This window comes from Podarcis raffonei, chromosome 1, assembly GCF_027172205.1.
Source record: "Podarcis raffonei isolate rPodRaf1 chromosome 1, rPodRaf1.pri, whole genome shotgun sequence".
Lineage (NCBI taxonomy): Eukaryota > Metazoa > Chordata > Lepidosauria > Squamata > Lacertidae > Podarcis > Podarcis raffonei.
The window spans coordinates 15,209,020-15,222,624 of NC_070602.1; the positions used below are offsets into that span (position 1 = coordinate 15,209,020).

General features: G+C 42.1%; 1 protein-coding gene across 7 annotated transcripts in view; it reads left to right on the forward strand.

The window, feature by feature from the left end:
- The window catches only part of CDC42BPB (CDC42 binding protein kinase beta), a 91,672-nt gene that overhangs the window by 55,695 nt on the left and 22,372 nt on the right, over positions 1-13,605 (forward strand). For 2 of the 7 annotated variants that reach the window (XM_053367842.1, XM_053367922.1), the window contains exons 18-24: positions 800-905; positions 4,589-4,737; positions 6,236-6,330; positions 7,520-7,599; positions 10,565-10,615; positions 11,977-12,066; positions 12,499-12,573. In XM_053367842.1, the coding sequence (XP_053223817.1) occupies positions 800-905; positions 4,589-4,737; positions 6,236-6,330; positions 7,520-7,599; positions 10,565-10,615; positions 11,977-12,066; positions 12,499-12,573 (646 nt within the window). The remainder of the gene's footprint in view (positions 1-799; positions 906-4,588; positions 4,738-6,235; positions 6,331-7,519; positions 7,600-10,564; positions 10,616-11,976; positions 12,067-12,498; positions 12,574-13,605) is intronic. The other 5 variants (XM_053367966.1, XM_053368046.1, XM_053368279.1 and 2 more) reach the window with 3 other exon arrangements.

Below are 13,605 nucleotides of genomic sequence, written 5' to 3' on the forward strand. Positions count from 1 at the left end.
AACCACATATGCACAATCTCAACACAAATTACATTCTCCTTAAGGGTAGGGCAGTCTTATCTGATGGAAAGAGCTCCTTCTGTTGAATCACAAAGAATCAGAGAATTGTAGAGTTGGAAGGGACCATGAGGGTCATCTAGTCCATCCCCTGCAATGCAGGAATCTTTTGCCCAGTGTGGGACTCGAACCCATGTCTCTGAGATTGTCTCATACTCTACTGAGTCTCATGCTCTACCGACTGAGCTATCAAGTGGGCTAAGAATATCAAAGAAAACGGTTTCTCCCTTTGCTCCCAGACCAGCACTGCCTGTTAAGCAGCAATATCTCAGTTAGGCTCTTTTGTGGTTGTTGCAAATTGTTATTTTATTATTGCTTTGGGCTGTTTACAGGTTCTTAATATATTCCTTGAACTAAAGGGGAAACTCATCCTCTTTGGAGTGGTCTTCACATGACCCTGCCTGTCCATCAAGAGTAGCTCTCATCAAACAAGGTTGGCCCACTCTTAGAAGCTTAGAGATGGGAATTCACAGGTCATCACAAACTCCAAATTTCCCCTCTCAATAAACTTTACTGCTTAATTATCTCCACAGCAGGAGTGTTCTAATAGGTCTACCTTGGGATGATTGTGGGGAAAACTACCCTGGCTGTGTCTGCTGAGTTTAATCCTGAAAATTTTCATGCAAGAAAAACAACATTTTAGGGTTTGAACACTGAGACTGGTGATAACATGTTATTGAATGTGTGTGTGCCTGTGTCCTTTATCAATATAAAGGAGTGACTCTTTATGATTGTGCACTAGGGTGAGTGATGAAAAAGATGCACGTGGCTATCTTCAAGCTTTAGCTTCTAAGATGACAGAAGAACTTGAATCTTTAAGAAGCTCCAGTCTGGGATCGAGGACTTTGGTAAGCATGAATATCTTAATTGGTTAACTGAAAAGCTTTACAGTTTGAGGGGCCTCCAATTTTGTGTATCTTCAATGAATCTAGAAGTTCTTTTAAAAATGACTAAGGGCTTGTGTCCTTGTTCGCTCCAATTGCCAACCCCCTGTACCACACATTAGCCAACAATAGCGTCCCCTTCCCACCCCAGGTGACTACTACACTCGTTTTCACCTTCTCAGCCCCATTTCTGAACCCCTTTCTATTCTGCAGCCCTTCTTTGCATCCATTTTAATCTTCAGTCCCATGTCCACCCCTCCTCCCCCTCCTTCTGTGTAATCTCCACCCTGCAGACACCCCACCCCATGGTTAGTAAAGGTAAAGGGTAAAGGGACCCCTGACCATTAGGTCCAGTCGTGACCGACTCTGGGGTTGCGGCACTCATCTCGCTTTATTGGCCGAGGGAGTCAGCATACAGCTTCTGGGTCATGTGGCCAGCATGACTAAGCCGCTTCCGGCGAACCAGAGCAGCACACGGAAACGCTGTTTATCTTCCCGCCAGAGCGGTACCTATTTATCTACTTGCACTTTGAGGTGCTTGCAAACTGCTAGGTTGGCAGGAGCCAGGACTGAGCAACGGGAGCTCACCCCGTCGCGGGGATTCGAACCGCCGACCTTCTGATTGGCAAGTCCTAGGCTCTGTGGTTTAGCCCACAGTGCCACCTGCGTCCCTCCACCCCATGGTTACCACCTGCATATTCCTCATCCCCACACATTTCAACTACTAAGCGGCCTTTTCAGCTTCTACCCAATTATGAAGCCATGCTTTCATCTTCACCCCCATCCACACGTTTCCTACTTCATCCTTTTTTGCAACTCTCTTTGCACCTTCATTTTCACATTCACTCCCCTTTTCCCCTCCTCCTCCTTACTTTTCTCAACTCTCCCTTGTACACAGATCGCTCCCATTTCCATTCCTCTCTCCTACTCTGCAGCTCCTTTTGTGCACATGCCACATATGTTACTGTATCTTTGAGATTAATAGAATCTTAAGAGCAAGCCTGTCGGTTAGCTTGTTGAGTTAGAGATAGTTAAATTAAGTTGGTGGATGTGAGTATTTGCTTGTTAGCAAAATATCTGTTCTAAATTAACTACACTGAATCTGGAACTTCATGTTGAAAGCAACACATGGTAGCAGTAGTGAAATGCATTTTGTGGAGGTACTATAGAATATTTGAGGGCTCTTAATCTTTTATCTCTGACACATGAGACAGATAAGAAATGTAATGCTTGAATACAGTGAGAACAGAGGACACTGAAAGGAGAGCAAGTGGTTGTTTTAAATAACTACAGAAGTTTGAGTAAAGTGAGGGTGGAGGCACACTGAGAGGAAAATGGTGATTTTAGACAACAGCAGAGGTTGGAGTAAAGCAGGGATGGAGGACATAGAAGGATTGCCTTTAAAAAAAAAACACAGGGCAGTTTTAACAAGAAGAAATAGAAATGATGGATACAACACCAGAAAGCTAACACAACAGAGCTATTCCAAATTCCCTTCCTGTTGTACTCAAACTTTGTTTAAACTTCCACTTCCCCCTGCATCACTTCCTGCTTGCTCTACTCAAAACCTCTGCCGTTGTTTAAATTTGCCGCTTTTTTCCTCCCAGTGTCCCTCCATCGCTGCTTCATTTAAACATCTGTTGTTGCTCAAAAACTACTGTTTTCCTCTCAGTTCTCTCCATCCCTGCTTTGCTCAAATGCCTGCCTTTACTTTAAACCACCACGTTCCCCTTCTCATCATACCTCCCTTTTTGCTCCCATGTCATGGCAAATGTTGTTGTGCAACCTGCCTTTGATGTTGCTCCCCTATCCCATCCTGACTTCGTACAAATTCAGAATTGTGATGCTGCACTACAGATCTTCCCATGGGGCTGCATGATGACATTCTTATATTTTTGTTATATAGACAGAAAAGGCAGACCATTCCTCCCCCAAAGCCTCCCTCCTGCATTCTCCATAAGAACATAAAAATTGCTTTGCTGGATCAGGCCAGTAGTCCTCAGCAGCCTACTAGCAGCTATAGCCCTTTCCTTTTGATATTCCACCAACAGCTGCTATTCAGTGTCACGTTACGTGGAGCCATCGTGACTAGTAGTCATTGATAGACTCACCTAAAAGCCAACTGAGCTAGTAGTAGTCACCACATCTTGTGTCTCCAAGTTCCACAAATGACTCATATACCGTGTGAAGAACTGCTTCCTTTTTTTGCACGGAATTTCCTGCCAATAAGTTTAATTGGTACTGTACTGCTTGGGGGGGGCATTTCTCTTACTGATTTCCCAATGCCATACATAATTCTACAAATATCTATCATGTTCCCCTTCCCCAGGTAACTTCGTTTTAAACTAACCTCCCCACAAACACTGTAGCCTTTCTTCATAGCAAAGGTGCCCCAGCCTCCTGATCATTCTAGTTATTATTTTCTGCACTTTTTCCTGTGCTACAATATCCTATTTGAGACTGGAGGCCATCTCAAAGAGAATCCATTTTGCGTTCCCTAATTCTAATGTATATTATTTATGGACTGATTCTGGAACCAGTTACCATATATTTGGCTTGTTTCAGTTCTCATTATAACTGAGAATCCCCCCGCCTTGGGTATTATTTTTATTTTTAATTACTAGGATGTTCTGCTATCTATCTTTCATTGTATATACTTATTTAATGCAACCCAGTTTGGGCTACCTTTTTGAAGGAAGAGGAGTGTACAGAGTTTGAATCAATGAAAATGGAGAATCACATCATTCAGTGCGTTCTAGAAGGCAGGAATGGGGTGGTATCTAGCATGGCAGCCCTGCTTAGAAAAGATCCAAATGAGGACGGAGCGTTGCCCTTGGCAATCAATAGCAGAAGGAAGCAGCCCTTCTCAGGAAATAGATTGGCTTAAACAGCTGGTGCCTTTGCCCCATTCCCATCTCCCTTCTCAACATGCTGCTTGTTACAGCTGAATTGGCCCTAGGGAGAGGAATTGTTTCTCCTATTGGAAGCCAGGGGAAGGGTGAGTCCCAGAGCTAGTTTCCTTTCTCGTACAGTCTTTGGACAGTGTCATTGTTTACTGCCTCAGTTGCTCTTTAGAGACTCTAATGTAACAGTCTAATCTGTATAAAAACATTAAAATATGAAAAAAATAATGTCAAATGTAAGGCTAGAATGGGGAAATGGTGATTTTATCTGTTTACAAAGGATAGCAGATAGTTCCACAGTGAAATGGATTTTGGCAAATCATCAATCCAATAAATGCCTCTTTGAAGCACCTTTGAAGCAAAATTTTAAACTTTTCCTTGGCTTTGTTTGTTTCTGTATTTACATCCATCCTGCCAGCCCACCAGGGGCCCTCAAGGGCAGTATTTTGGTCAATTCATTCTCTGGGGATTTTTTGGTCAGCTCTTGCTGTCAATGTAAAACTGCTTGGTTTGTGTTTCAGCTACATTTTCCAGCTGCATTCCACTCCCACCTCCCCAATTTTTAAGTTGGAATGCATTACAAATGTTGTTCCCTGAATGCCGTCTTCCTTTTAAGATCTCATCTCCCCTCCACCCCTACCTCGCTAACGATGATGAATACAACTGAAGCTTTTTAATCGCTTTTAATATTTAAACACATGTGATAAATTCTTTAGCAGTATTAACCATTGCTTTTTGCAATAGGACCCACTCTGGAAAGTGAGACGTAGTCAGAAGTTGGATATGTCAGCAAGGTTGGAGCTGCAATCTGCTCTCGATGCCGAAATACGTGCCAAACAGCTGGTCCAGGAAGAGTTAAGGAAGGTTAAAGATGCCAACCTGTCCTTTGAAAGGTAATGTTTCAGATGATTCTTTAATTTTGCTTTTCTAATATAAAATATGGCATTCATGTAATTCTTTATGTAATTGACTTTTTGATGCATATTTCTGAAAGTACGTGTATGTGCCAGGGAGTCTAAGAACTCAAAATAAACAGCCCCAAGCCTCTGCCTTGCATTACAGTTTAAGCATAGCGGCCTAGATTAGCCCTCAACCAGCCTGGTGCCCTCCATATGTTTTGGACTACCAGCCTCTGTCATCCCCAGCCAGTTCAGTTTTGGCTAGGGGTGAGTTGTAGTCCAAAATGTCTAGAAGGCACGAGGTTGGGGAAGGTTCACCTAGATCCAAAGAACAATGCAACTAGTTCCTTCCTGCCCAAGTGGAAAGCGAAGAACTCTTTCAAACTGGGGGAAGCTTTGAAAAGCAGTTTGGGATTTGCCATTGGGGTTGTTGCTCTTAGAAACAACAGTAAAAAAATAATCCCACTGACCATGCAAAGCCCTTTGGTGAATTTGCGTAACTTTTTGGATCCTGGCTAATGCCCTTAAGTCTGTTTTGAAAGCAAACTGCCAAGTTGTGGGTTCCTCCTCCTCCTCTCCCTGCTTTTCTTGCAGCACCTTCTTAAGCTTTAACTATAGGGATGCCAACCATTTTGAAACCAGGGGTTGAAATGGGCAAGCATTAGTCATGGTTAACATTTGTATGGTCATAACACTTAGCCATGGTTTTTGGCTATTAGCATAAGGGCAGGGGGGAAGAATTGCACACAACACAAGCTGGGGGAAAGAAGCATGTAATTCTGTGGCCTGCTTTTCATTTCTCAGTTGTAAGTCATGATGGGTGGATGGAGCGCAGAACCCATCCAGTCATATTTTCTACCCCCCTCCCCAGTACACCTTTCCCCTCCCCACACCTCCGCACCATTTCCCATATCGCTTCCATCAGCACCTGCACCACAATGGCTGCTTCTCTTTCAAGGGAAGAAGTAGCCCTGTTCCTAATTTCCTGTGTAGGAGGAAGAATCGGGATTGTGAGAGATGGAGGAAAAAGGTGGCCAAGCAAGCAGTCATTTCCTTCCTCATGATACCCTAGGTCAAATTCCAGCCAGGAAGCCAAGGCATTCTAGCCCTGCAGCCTGAGCCTAGAGCTCTTGCATTGGCTTTTGTCATAGTGCGGGGAGGGGGGTGGGTTGGCTAGCCTGTTGTTGTTTTCAGCAAGCCCTGGGGCATCTCTGTCCCTGTTAGAGACTTGCAGCTGGCTTCCTCCAGCCAGCCAGCATGTGCAGGATTATGGGTCATGAAAGTGTCGTGTTGTTAGGAAGTGTCATGATTTTGGCAAGCTTTTTTGAAGTTGGTTTTGTACATCTGATGCGTGGCTTCTCTTTCTGAAACTGGGCAGTGTAGCAACCTAGAGCTTGAGCAAATCCACATCCATTGGAGCCCCCCGAGGGCAAAGAAAAGTGTTTGCTTTATTATGTTCCAAATGTTTCAAGGTTTCCATTTCACCATTTAGCAAACTAAAGGAATCTGAAACAAAAAATCGGGAACTCTTGGAAGAAGTTGAAACTTTAAAGAAGAAGCTGGAGGAGAAATACAGGACAGATGCAGGTAATGTAGACACTAATTCCTGTTGAGGCCCTTGTCTTGCTATAGAATGGACAGTAGATACTAGATTCAAGCAGGTAGCCGTGATGGTCTGATGCAGTCGAAATAAATAAAAATTTCAAAAAATGTCCAGTAGTACCTTAGAGACCAACTAAGTTTGTTCTGGGTATAAGCTTTTGTGTGCATGCACACTTCTTCAGCTACTCTGTCACTGTACAGCTCCCTCGTACTCTGGGGACTCTGAAGCAATGAAAAAGGCCAGATGACAACTAGAACACAGGTGGCAGAAATAACTTTGAGGTCGACTGAGCACTGGTTATAATCATTCTTACCCAGTGTGGCTATGAGGACAGCAAACATACCGTGTGCCTCCATGGCATCCTCAAGTAGTCTCCCAGTGGAACTGTACAGGGTGGTCTAACAGTTGTCCACGGATCACCACTGGATTCCTCAAAGGTCTGTTGTGCCATGTTTGCATGACACTTTGAGGACAGAACTCACTCACCTTGATGTCATGACTATGACAGTTCCTAGTGAGGCCTCCCGTACAACATCTTGCCCTGTTTTGTTTGGTCAGTTTCAGATTATGAGGCCTCAAGGTGCTTGCAGCTATGCATCCAGCTAAGTGCCCTCTCAATCACTGTCCTTCATGACTAATCAAATCAAGACAGCAGGGTATGTCTGGTTGGGTCTGGAGGTGATTTACATGCCTTTACACAAGGGGGTGGACTCCACTGCCCTTAAAGAGGCTTCAGTATGGCCATTCCTTAAAAAAAAAAAGTCACCCCAATAACAGCAGTTTGTGACAGGTATCCACTAGTTGAAAATGCCCTGTTTTGGGGGAAGGCGATCAAGATTCAGACATTCTTGGAATATACGCATTATCTAGACCCATTCCAGACAAGGTTCAGGCCTGGCTTTGGAATAGGCTTCCAGCAAACATCAGGCGGGGACCTACAGTATTGGCATTAAAGCACCTTCTCAAAACTCAACTTTTCACCCAGGCTTTCCCAGAGGGGTGATCCAGCTATGCCGATTGTTTACTCTGAGTTACTAATTTGTGGTGCATTTTGTAGTTGTTTTAGGAATGTAATTTTATTTAATATTGTTCACCACCATGATGATTGTTGCAAATTTTTAAAAAAGTAAAATAGCAGGATGATGACTAATTAATTGTGCTTTCTTTTTCCAGGTCTCAAACTTTCAGACTTCCAGGATTCTATTTTTGAATACTTCAATACATCACCTCTTGCTCACGATCTGACTTTCAGAGTGAGTATTAGCACCCTTAAACCTTTGCACAGGAAACAGAGAGAGTTGGGATGTTAAAAAGGAGTGTGGAGCAAGAAGGATAGCCGGATCTATACTGATAAATGACATAAAGTTATGAGTGAGGAGTGAGGTAGCTGATACCATCAGAATCGCAAAAAGGAATCCAAAGGAGGTCCAAAAGGATCTCCAAAAGGATGAACAGGGAGTAGAATGGCAAATGCAGTTCAACATCAACAAGTGTAAAGTTAAGCACATTGGGGAGATTTTGCATAGATGTCAATGGGATCTGGGCTAGTGTTTATTGGATAGTTCAGTGAAGATGTCAAGGCACCCGTGAAGAAAGTGAATTCCATGTTAAGGATTGTTAGGGAAAGGATTGAAAATAAAACTGCCCGTGTCATAATGCCATTTCATCAATCAATGGTGTGACTGCACTTGAAATACTGTTAACAGTTCCGGTTGTCTCACCTTGAAAAGGATATTGCTAGACCTGGAGAAGGTTCAGAAGAGTGCAGCCACAATGACCAAGGGGCTGGTGTAACTCCCCTACAAGGAGTTACATTTGGGCCTTTTTAGTTTAGGGGGAAAGGCAAGTAAGTGGGGATATCATAGCAGTGTATGCAACAAAGTGGATACAGATAATTACATTCAAAAACTGGTTCATCTCTTTCTAACTCAGACTCACTTATTATATGATATTGAAGTAGGTAATAGCAGTTCATAAAGAAAAAGGAACCTGTCCCCCAAGCAATCTGTATAAATTGTATAAATAAAAGAAAAGAAAAGAAAAGAAAAGAAAGAAAAAGGACCCTGTCCCCCAAGCAATCTGAATTGTAAGCTCCTTGAGGCAGGGTTCCTCTCTTTTGCTGTAAAGTGTCTTGTAAATTGGAAGTTTACTTTTTGGTAGTTTAAAGTTAGAGCACAGCGTGGAAGAAGAGAAATGAGTGTTTTTTCTTCACTAACATAAACTTAAATATCCTATTCTATGGTCCATATCTCTTTGGCTCTTCTTACAGTATTAATATATACGTGCTTATTTAGCCTCTGTTCACCTCCCTTGAGCTGTCTATTAAACCCACCTCCCATTAAGACTAAAAAAAGGGAGAGTCCACCTGTATCCATTTTTCAGACCTCCCATATCTGTATGTTCTCTCTCTCTCTCTCTCTCTCTCTCTCTCTCTCTCTCTCTCTGTGTGTGTGTGTTTCATCCCGTACAGCAGTAGTTAACTGTTGTTAGACTACAACTCCCATCAGTCCCAGCAACCTTGGCAATGGGCCGATATCATGGCAGTTGTATTCTAACAGCATTTGGAGGCCCACATGTTCCTCAACTCCATTCATTTATTTCTCTGTTGGAAAGGGGATACATGACAGTGTTACTAAAAGACAGATGGGTTATAGAAAAATAAAATCACAAGAACATCCCCAAAGCTATGCTACTCCACTAAATTATCCAGCAGACCAAGCAGACTGCAAAACCTGTCAGTTACAGCTTGCCTGACAGGAAAAATAGGCCCTTTCTTCAGCTTTTAGGTGATGTGACTGAAGATTAGTAGCTAGACACTGGAAAAAATATATATATTCTGTTCTTGATAAATTCACCTACTTAAACTAATGAGTTCTGTGTTTGTCAGAAACACATACTTGAGCACAGTTTGTATTCAGTGTCCTTATCAATACTTAATGGGTTGCATATTTGTTTTATTGTATGGAAATTCATCTGTTGATTGGAATGGGATTGGAATGACCGTCACAAGCAGATAAAAGAATGCTAACAATTGCCTTGCTTGATCAGACCAAGCGATCATATAATTCATGCGTTGCAAGCCAAAAGCTTAGAGAAGGTCACAAGATAACAATAGTAATATAATAAATGCCGTGTAGAGTCATATTACAAATTCAGCACAATCATATTCACAGTGAAAAATGAAATCTTAATGAAAGTATTTTTAATTCTCTTCCACTCTGCATGTTTTATAGAACAAACTCCCAAGTCAGTAGAAATCAAGAGTGCTTAACCTGACATGACTAATTCTGTATGCCACTTTGCTTTCCTCGGGGGATGTATGACTTACTTGCAAGTGCCTAGTCATCTGCATCTGGAATTTCATAAAGCCCAGAGAGGATATGTGTCACAACCCAGCTCAGATAAAAACCTGTATGGAGTTTGGGTCTACGATTTCACATACGATCACTGGAACTACAATTATATCTATTCTTGCGACTTCCTGGCTTTCCTTATTTCCTTTTCAAACGGCATGTTGGTTGCCAGGGAAAAGATAAATTGGCTGCAAGTCTTTGTAGAGAGGCTGCTTGCATCTCACAGAAAGTGGGCGCTGGTTTGTTGCGCTTGCAGAAGGATGTGCTGTGTGCTGCTCTCCACCCACTCTGCAGCCTCTTTGAAAACAAACTAGAATGCAAACACAAGTTGTGCCAAACCTTAGCTGTTACCGACAACTGGGAAGTAGAGAGATCTTTGCCACGTTAGATCTAAAAGCCCTTTATAGTGAGGCGTTGAATTTTTTATGAAGATCAAATATCTGCCTTCATTATATGCATCTGCAGGAAATGATTATTATTGTATGTTGCACTTACTCTCGGGTTCCTTACCTCATTTGACCTCGCAATAGCCGCTGAGACAGATCAGTATATTCCAGTATTACAGATGGGAAAAGGAGGCTGAGTGCTAGGAACTTTCCCAAGGCCACTCACCAAGTCAGAGCTGCTGTTTCCTCTGGCAACTTTTTGTTGGTTGTATTCGATAGCAAACACTGTTCAGATGTATTATGAGGAATATTTAATATTGGTAATGCACAATTTGGGAATATCAGGAAAATGTTGCCTTTGCAGTCTGCAAACTTTGCCAATTACTAACTTACCTAGTTAGTTTGCTAATAACCGCTCTGGTGGTTTGTTGCTGGGTAAAAAGTGATCAATTTTATCCTCTCATATCTATTACAACAAGGACAATGTTTCTTCCTCGTCTTCATCTTCTCTGCTAGCCTTTTGGGAAGAAGTAAGTTCATGCTGATGGCTTTACCTCCCTAATCTGTAACCTGTATGTGTAAAATTGCCATCCTAAACTAGTGACCTTTTTTTTAGTTTCCTTTATACATGCTTATTAAATTATGCTGAAGATTAACCGACTAAATAGAAATAGCTTCATTTCCTAAGAGTTCCCTTGTAAACTGCTCATTTGAAGTTGCTGTGGCAATTACAATGTGTATTAAAGGTGATTTATGCTTTTTAGAGCAATATGTATTATGGACAGCAGAATAGTGACAGGGCCAAAACTTTTCCTGTTTCCATTGAAACCTGCTATAAGATGAACAGCACATGGACTCCACTGTAGCATACGTATTTTCTAAGACCTTTCTTTCTCTAACAGCATCTTATTAAAGACTATTATTTTTCAAGATTAGCTCTGTTATGTAAGATTTCAGAGCTCCAAAGTGCGGAATTTCATTTTGGTAACAATATTAGCATTTTTTAAAGGCCCATTATCTAAGAGTCTTAGCTCTGCACCTACTAATAGCTATATTTTCCCATTTAAAATCTGAATGAAATTTTGTGTGTGTTGCATCTTCTAGCTGCTGAACAGTGTTTTGTTTTTGTTAAGTGAAATTACCTAACCCAGTTCTAAATCTTAAACGAGGAGGCCATGTAGTTTAGCAAAATAAGGGTTATTTTTATAACATTTTCTATCCTTTATTTAGATGCAACATAATAGTGCATTTCTGCATTTTCCTCCTAAGTCTTCAGTTTTGTTCTCCCCTCCCCACCAGAAATTTCATCTTTTAAATTTTGTTTTAAAATACAGAAATCATTAGTACTATCTCCATATCTAATGCTCATTAAAGAGCCTTTAACAATAATGAACAAAGTAGATACTGTATAAGTCTTATTTTATGGTGATTGGGTGGGTGCATACACGCACATACAGGAGACAAAAACACACAAGCACAGTGTAATCACACACCTGCTGTATGGAGGTAAGTCCTTGCCAGGCAGATCTGATTTTGTCTGTTCCTACAGTGAGTTAGAAGTAACCTTCAAAGGGTATTTGAAGGCCATGTATTAATACTTTACCTTAATCTCAGAATGAACTGATAACGTCACAATCTGGGGGTTTTCAGCATCAGCCAACTCCACTTATCTAATATAGCTGTGGCCTTTGTTGGTGGAGGGTTTCCTTTTAGAGTGTAGGTGTTAACTAGCTTGACATTACAGAGCTCAGCAGAATGCTCTACACAAAGCATTTTCTGAGCAGACAGGCTCTTGTGCCCCAGGCGAACTTGGTTTTGTTCTGCTACTCAGGGATCCGTTGCTGGAAGCTAACTTCCTTTACTATCTCCTCTCCTCCAACCCACTTTGCAGACAAATTCCGTTAGTGAGCAGGAGGCACAGGGTTCTAAAGCAGAGGTCTCACCATCGACATCTGTTGTGACTGCAGAGCAGCAGCAAGAAGTAAGCCGCCGTTGTTTCATTAATCCAGATTAAAGCATTTTGGGGAGCCTTAAATTTATAAATGTATGTTTACAGCCATCAGTCCGCAAGAAAACATTTTCTTTCCTCGCAGCTTCTTTCTGTGTTGACTTGCGCCAGTGTTTAAATGTACATGCTTTGTGAGCTCCCTTTTGTTTTGCTCCCCTTTCCCTGGGTCCCTGTGTATCGATGAGCTCCATCTTCTTCCTTGTTTACCTTCTGCTGCTTGCTAGAGTGCAGGCTTTCCTATGAGTCTTTCTGATCTGCAAACCTGCTTCTAGTAAATTTGGAACAATGCTGCATTTTGTGATATCTTGCTCACCTTCAAAAAAGATACTCGAGTTGTTGCCAAACCAAACGCATATTGGATCCTGGAAGTCTTTAATTGCTCAACTGTAGTTTTTTGCAATTCAGGAACCAAATCGGCTTCAGAGGATGCCTGCTGCTCCTTCTCCCACCATTCAGTCCATTTCTCTAGCTGTACCAAAGGTAGGGGGCACTTGTTGACTTATTTTGCTTAGAACTTTTTTGGAGGGGAGGGTGCAGATATGAAAAGGATTGTATCCCATTCATAAGCCATCTGTATGTTAATTTTGTCTGAGTTCGTCATTTTCATCTGTTAGGATTATTTTAAATTGGTCCTGCATAGCTGTTTACAAAGCCTTATGCAGCCCATTTGCCAGGTGTAGCAGCCCAACAGGTCTGCTGTCTCCTTGGGACTGTAAAAACAATGGGGTTGCTAAGCACGCAGCAAGCCAGTACGGGGCAGATCAGCCGTGTATGATTTTGTAGGCTGCAAGTTGTGCAGGCTTGTGCTATTAAACACTCCTGTGTGTGGTGTCCTTACTCATTGCTTTAGTTTTGTTGGGGTGCCGGAGTAGATTTCCTTTAGGTTGCAGTTCCGGTCTGCTTGGTCTACATATAGTTAAAATTTGCCATGATGCAAAACTTTATTCAATGCTAATCTACCACAGTATATTTTCTGTGTTCATTTTAAAATTTTCACCATGAAGAGTGGATAGCAAATATGCCCCCCACCCCGAGAGAGAGCTTTCAGTGCTGAAAAACCAGTGAAAGAACCAACTTCACCACAGTGGATCAGTGTACACATAATACTAAGCAAAACCAAGGCTTAGTAAAAATATTGATCACTTCACTCCTGTCCTGGTCCTGCTGCTTCCACTCTACCCAGAGCTTCCCATAGGGCTTTTCACAGACATCTGGTTGGATGCTATAAGAACAAGATGATGGACTAGATGGACATTTAGCTTGACCTAGCAGTATTCTTATCACGTTCTTAGCTAAGGCGTGGTATGGCATAGAGTTGCATCTGAACATGGGCTTGTGGCTTGCCTCCCTCAGACAAACCATGAGCAATAAGTCAAAGCACACCTTGGCTGAAATCTAGAACAAGTCAAAGCAACCAGTAGCCTAGGTTCAGATGTAGCACTAAGCTAAGCCACTTATATAAGGGCAAACTTCTTCCCTCATATAGGTGGTGAGATCATCTCCCAGTGGCAG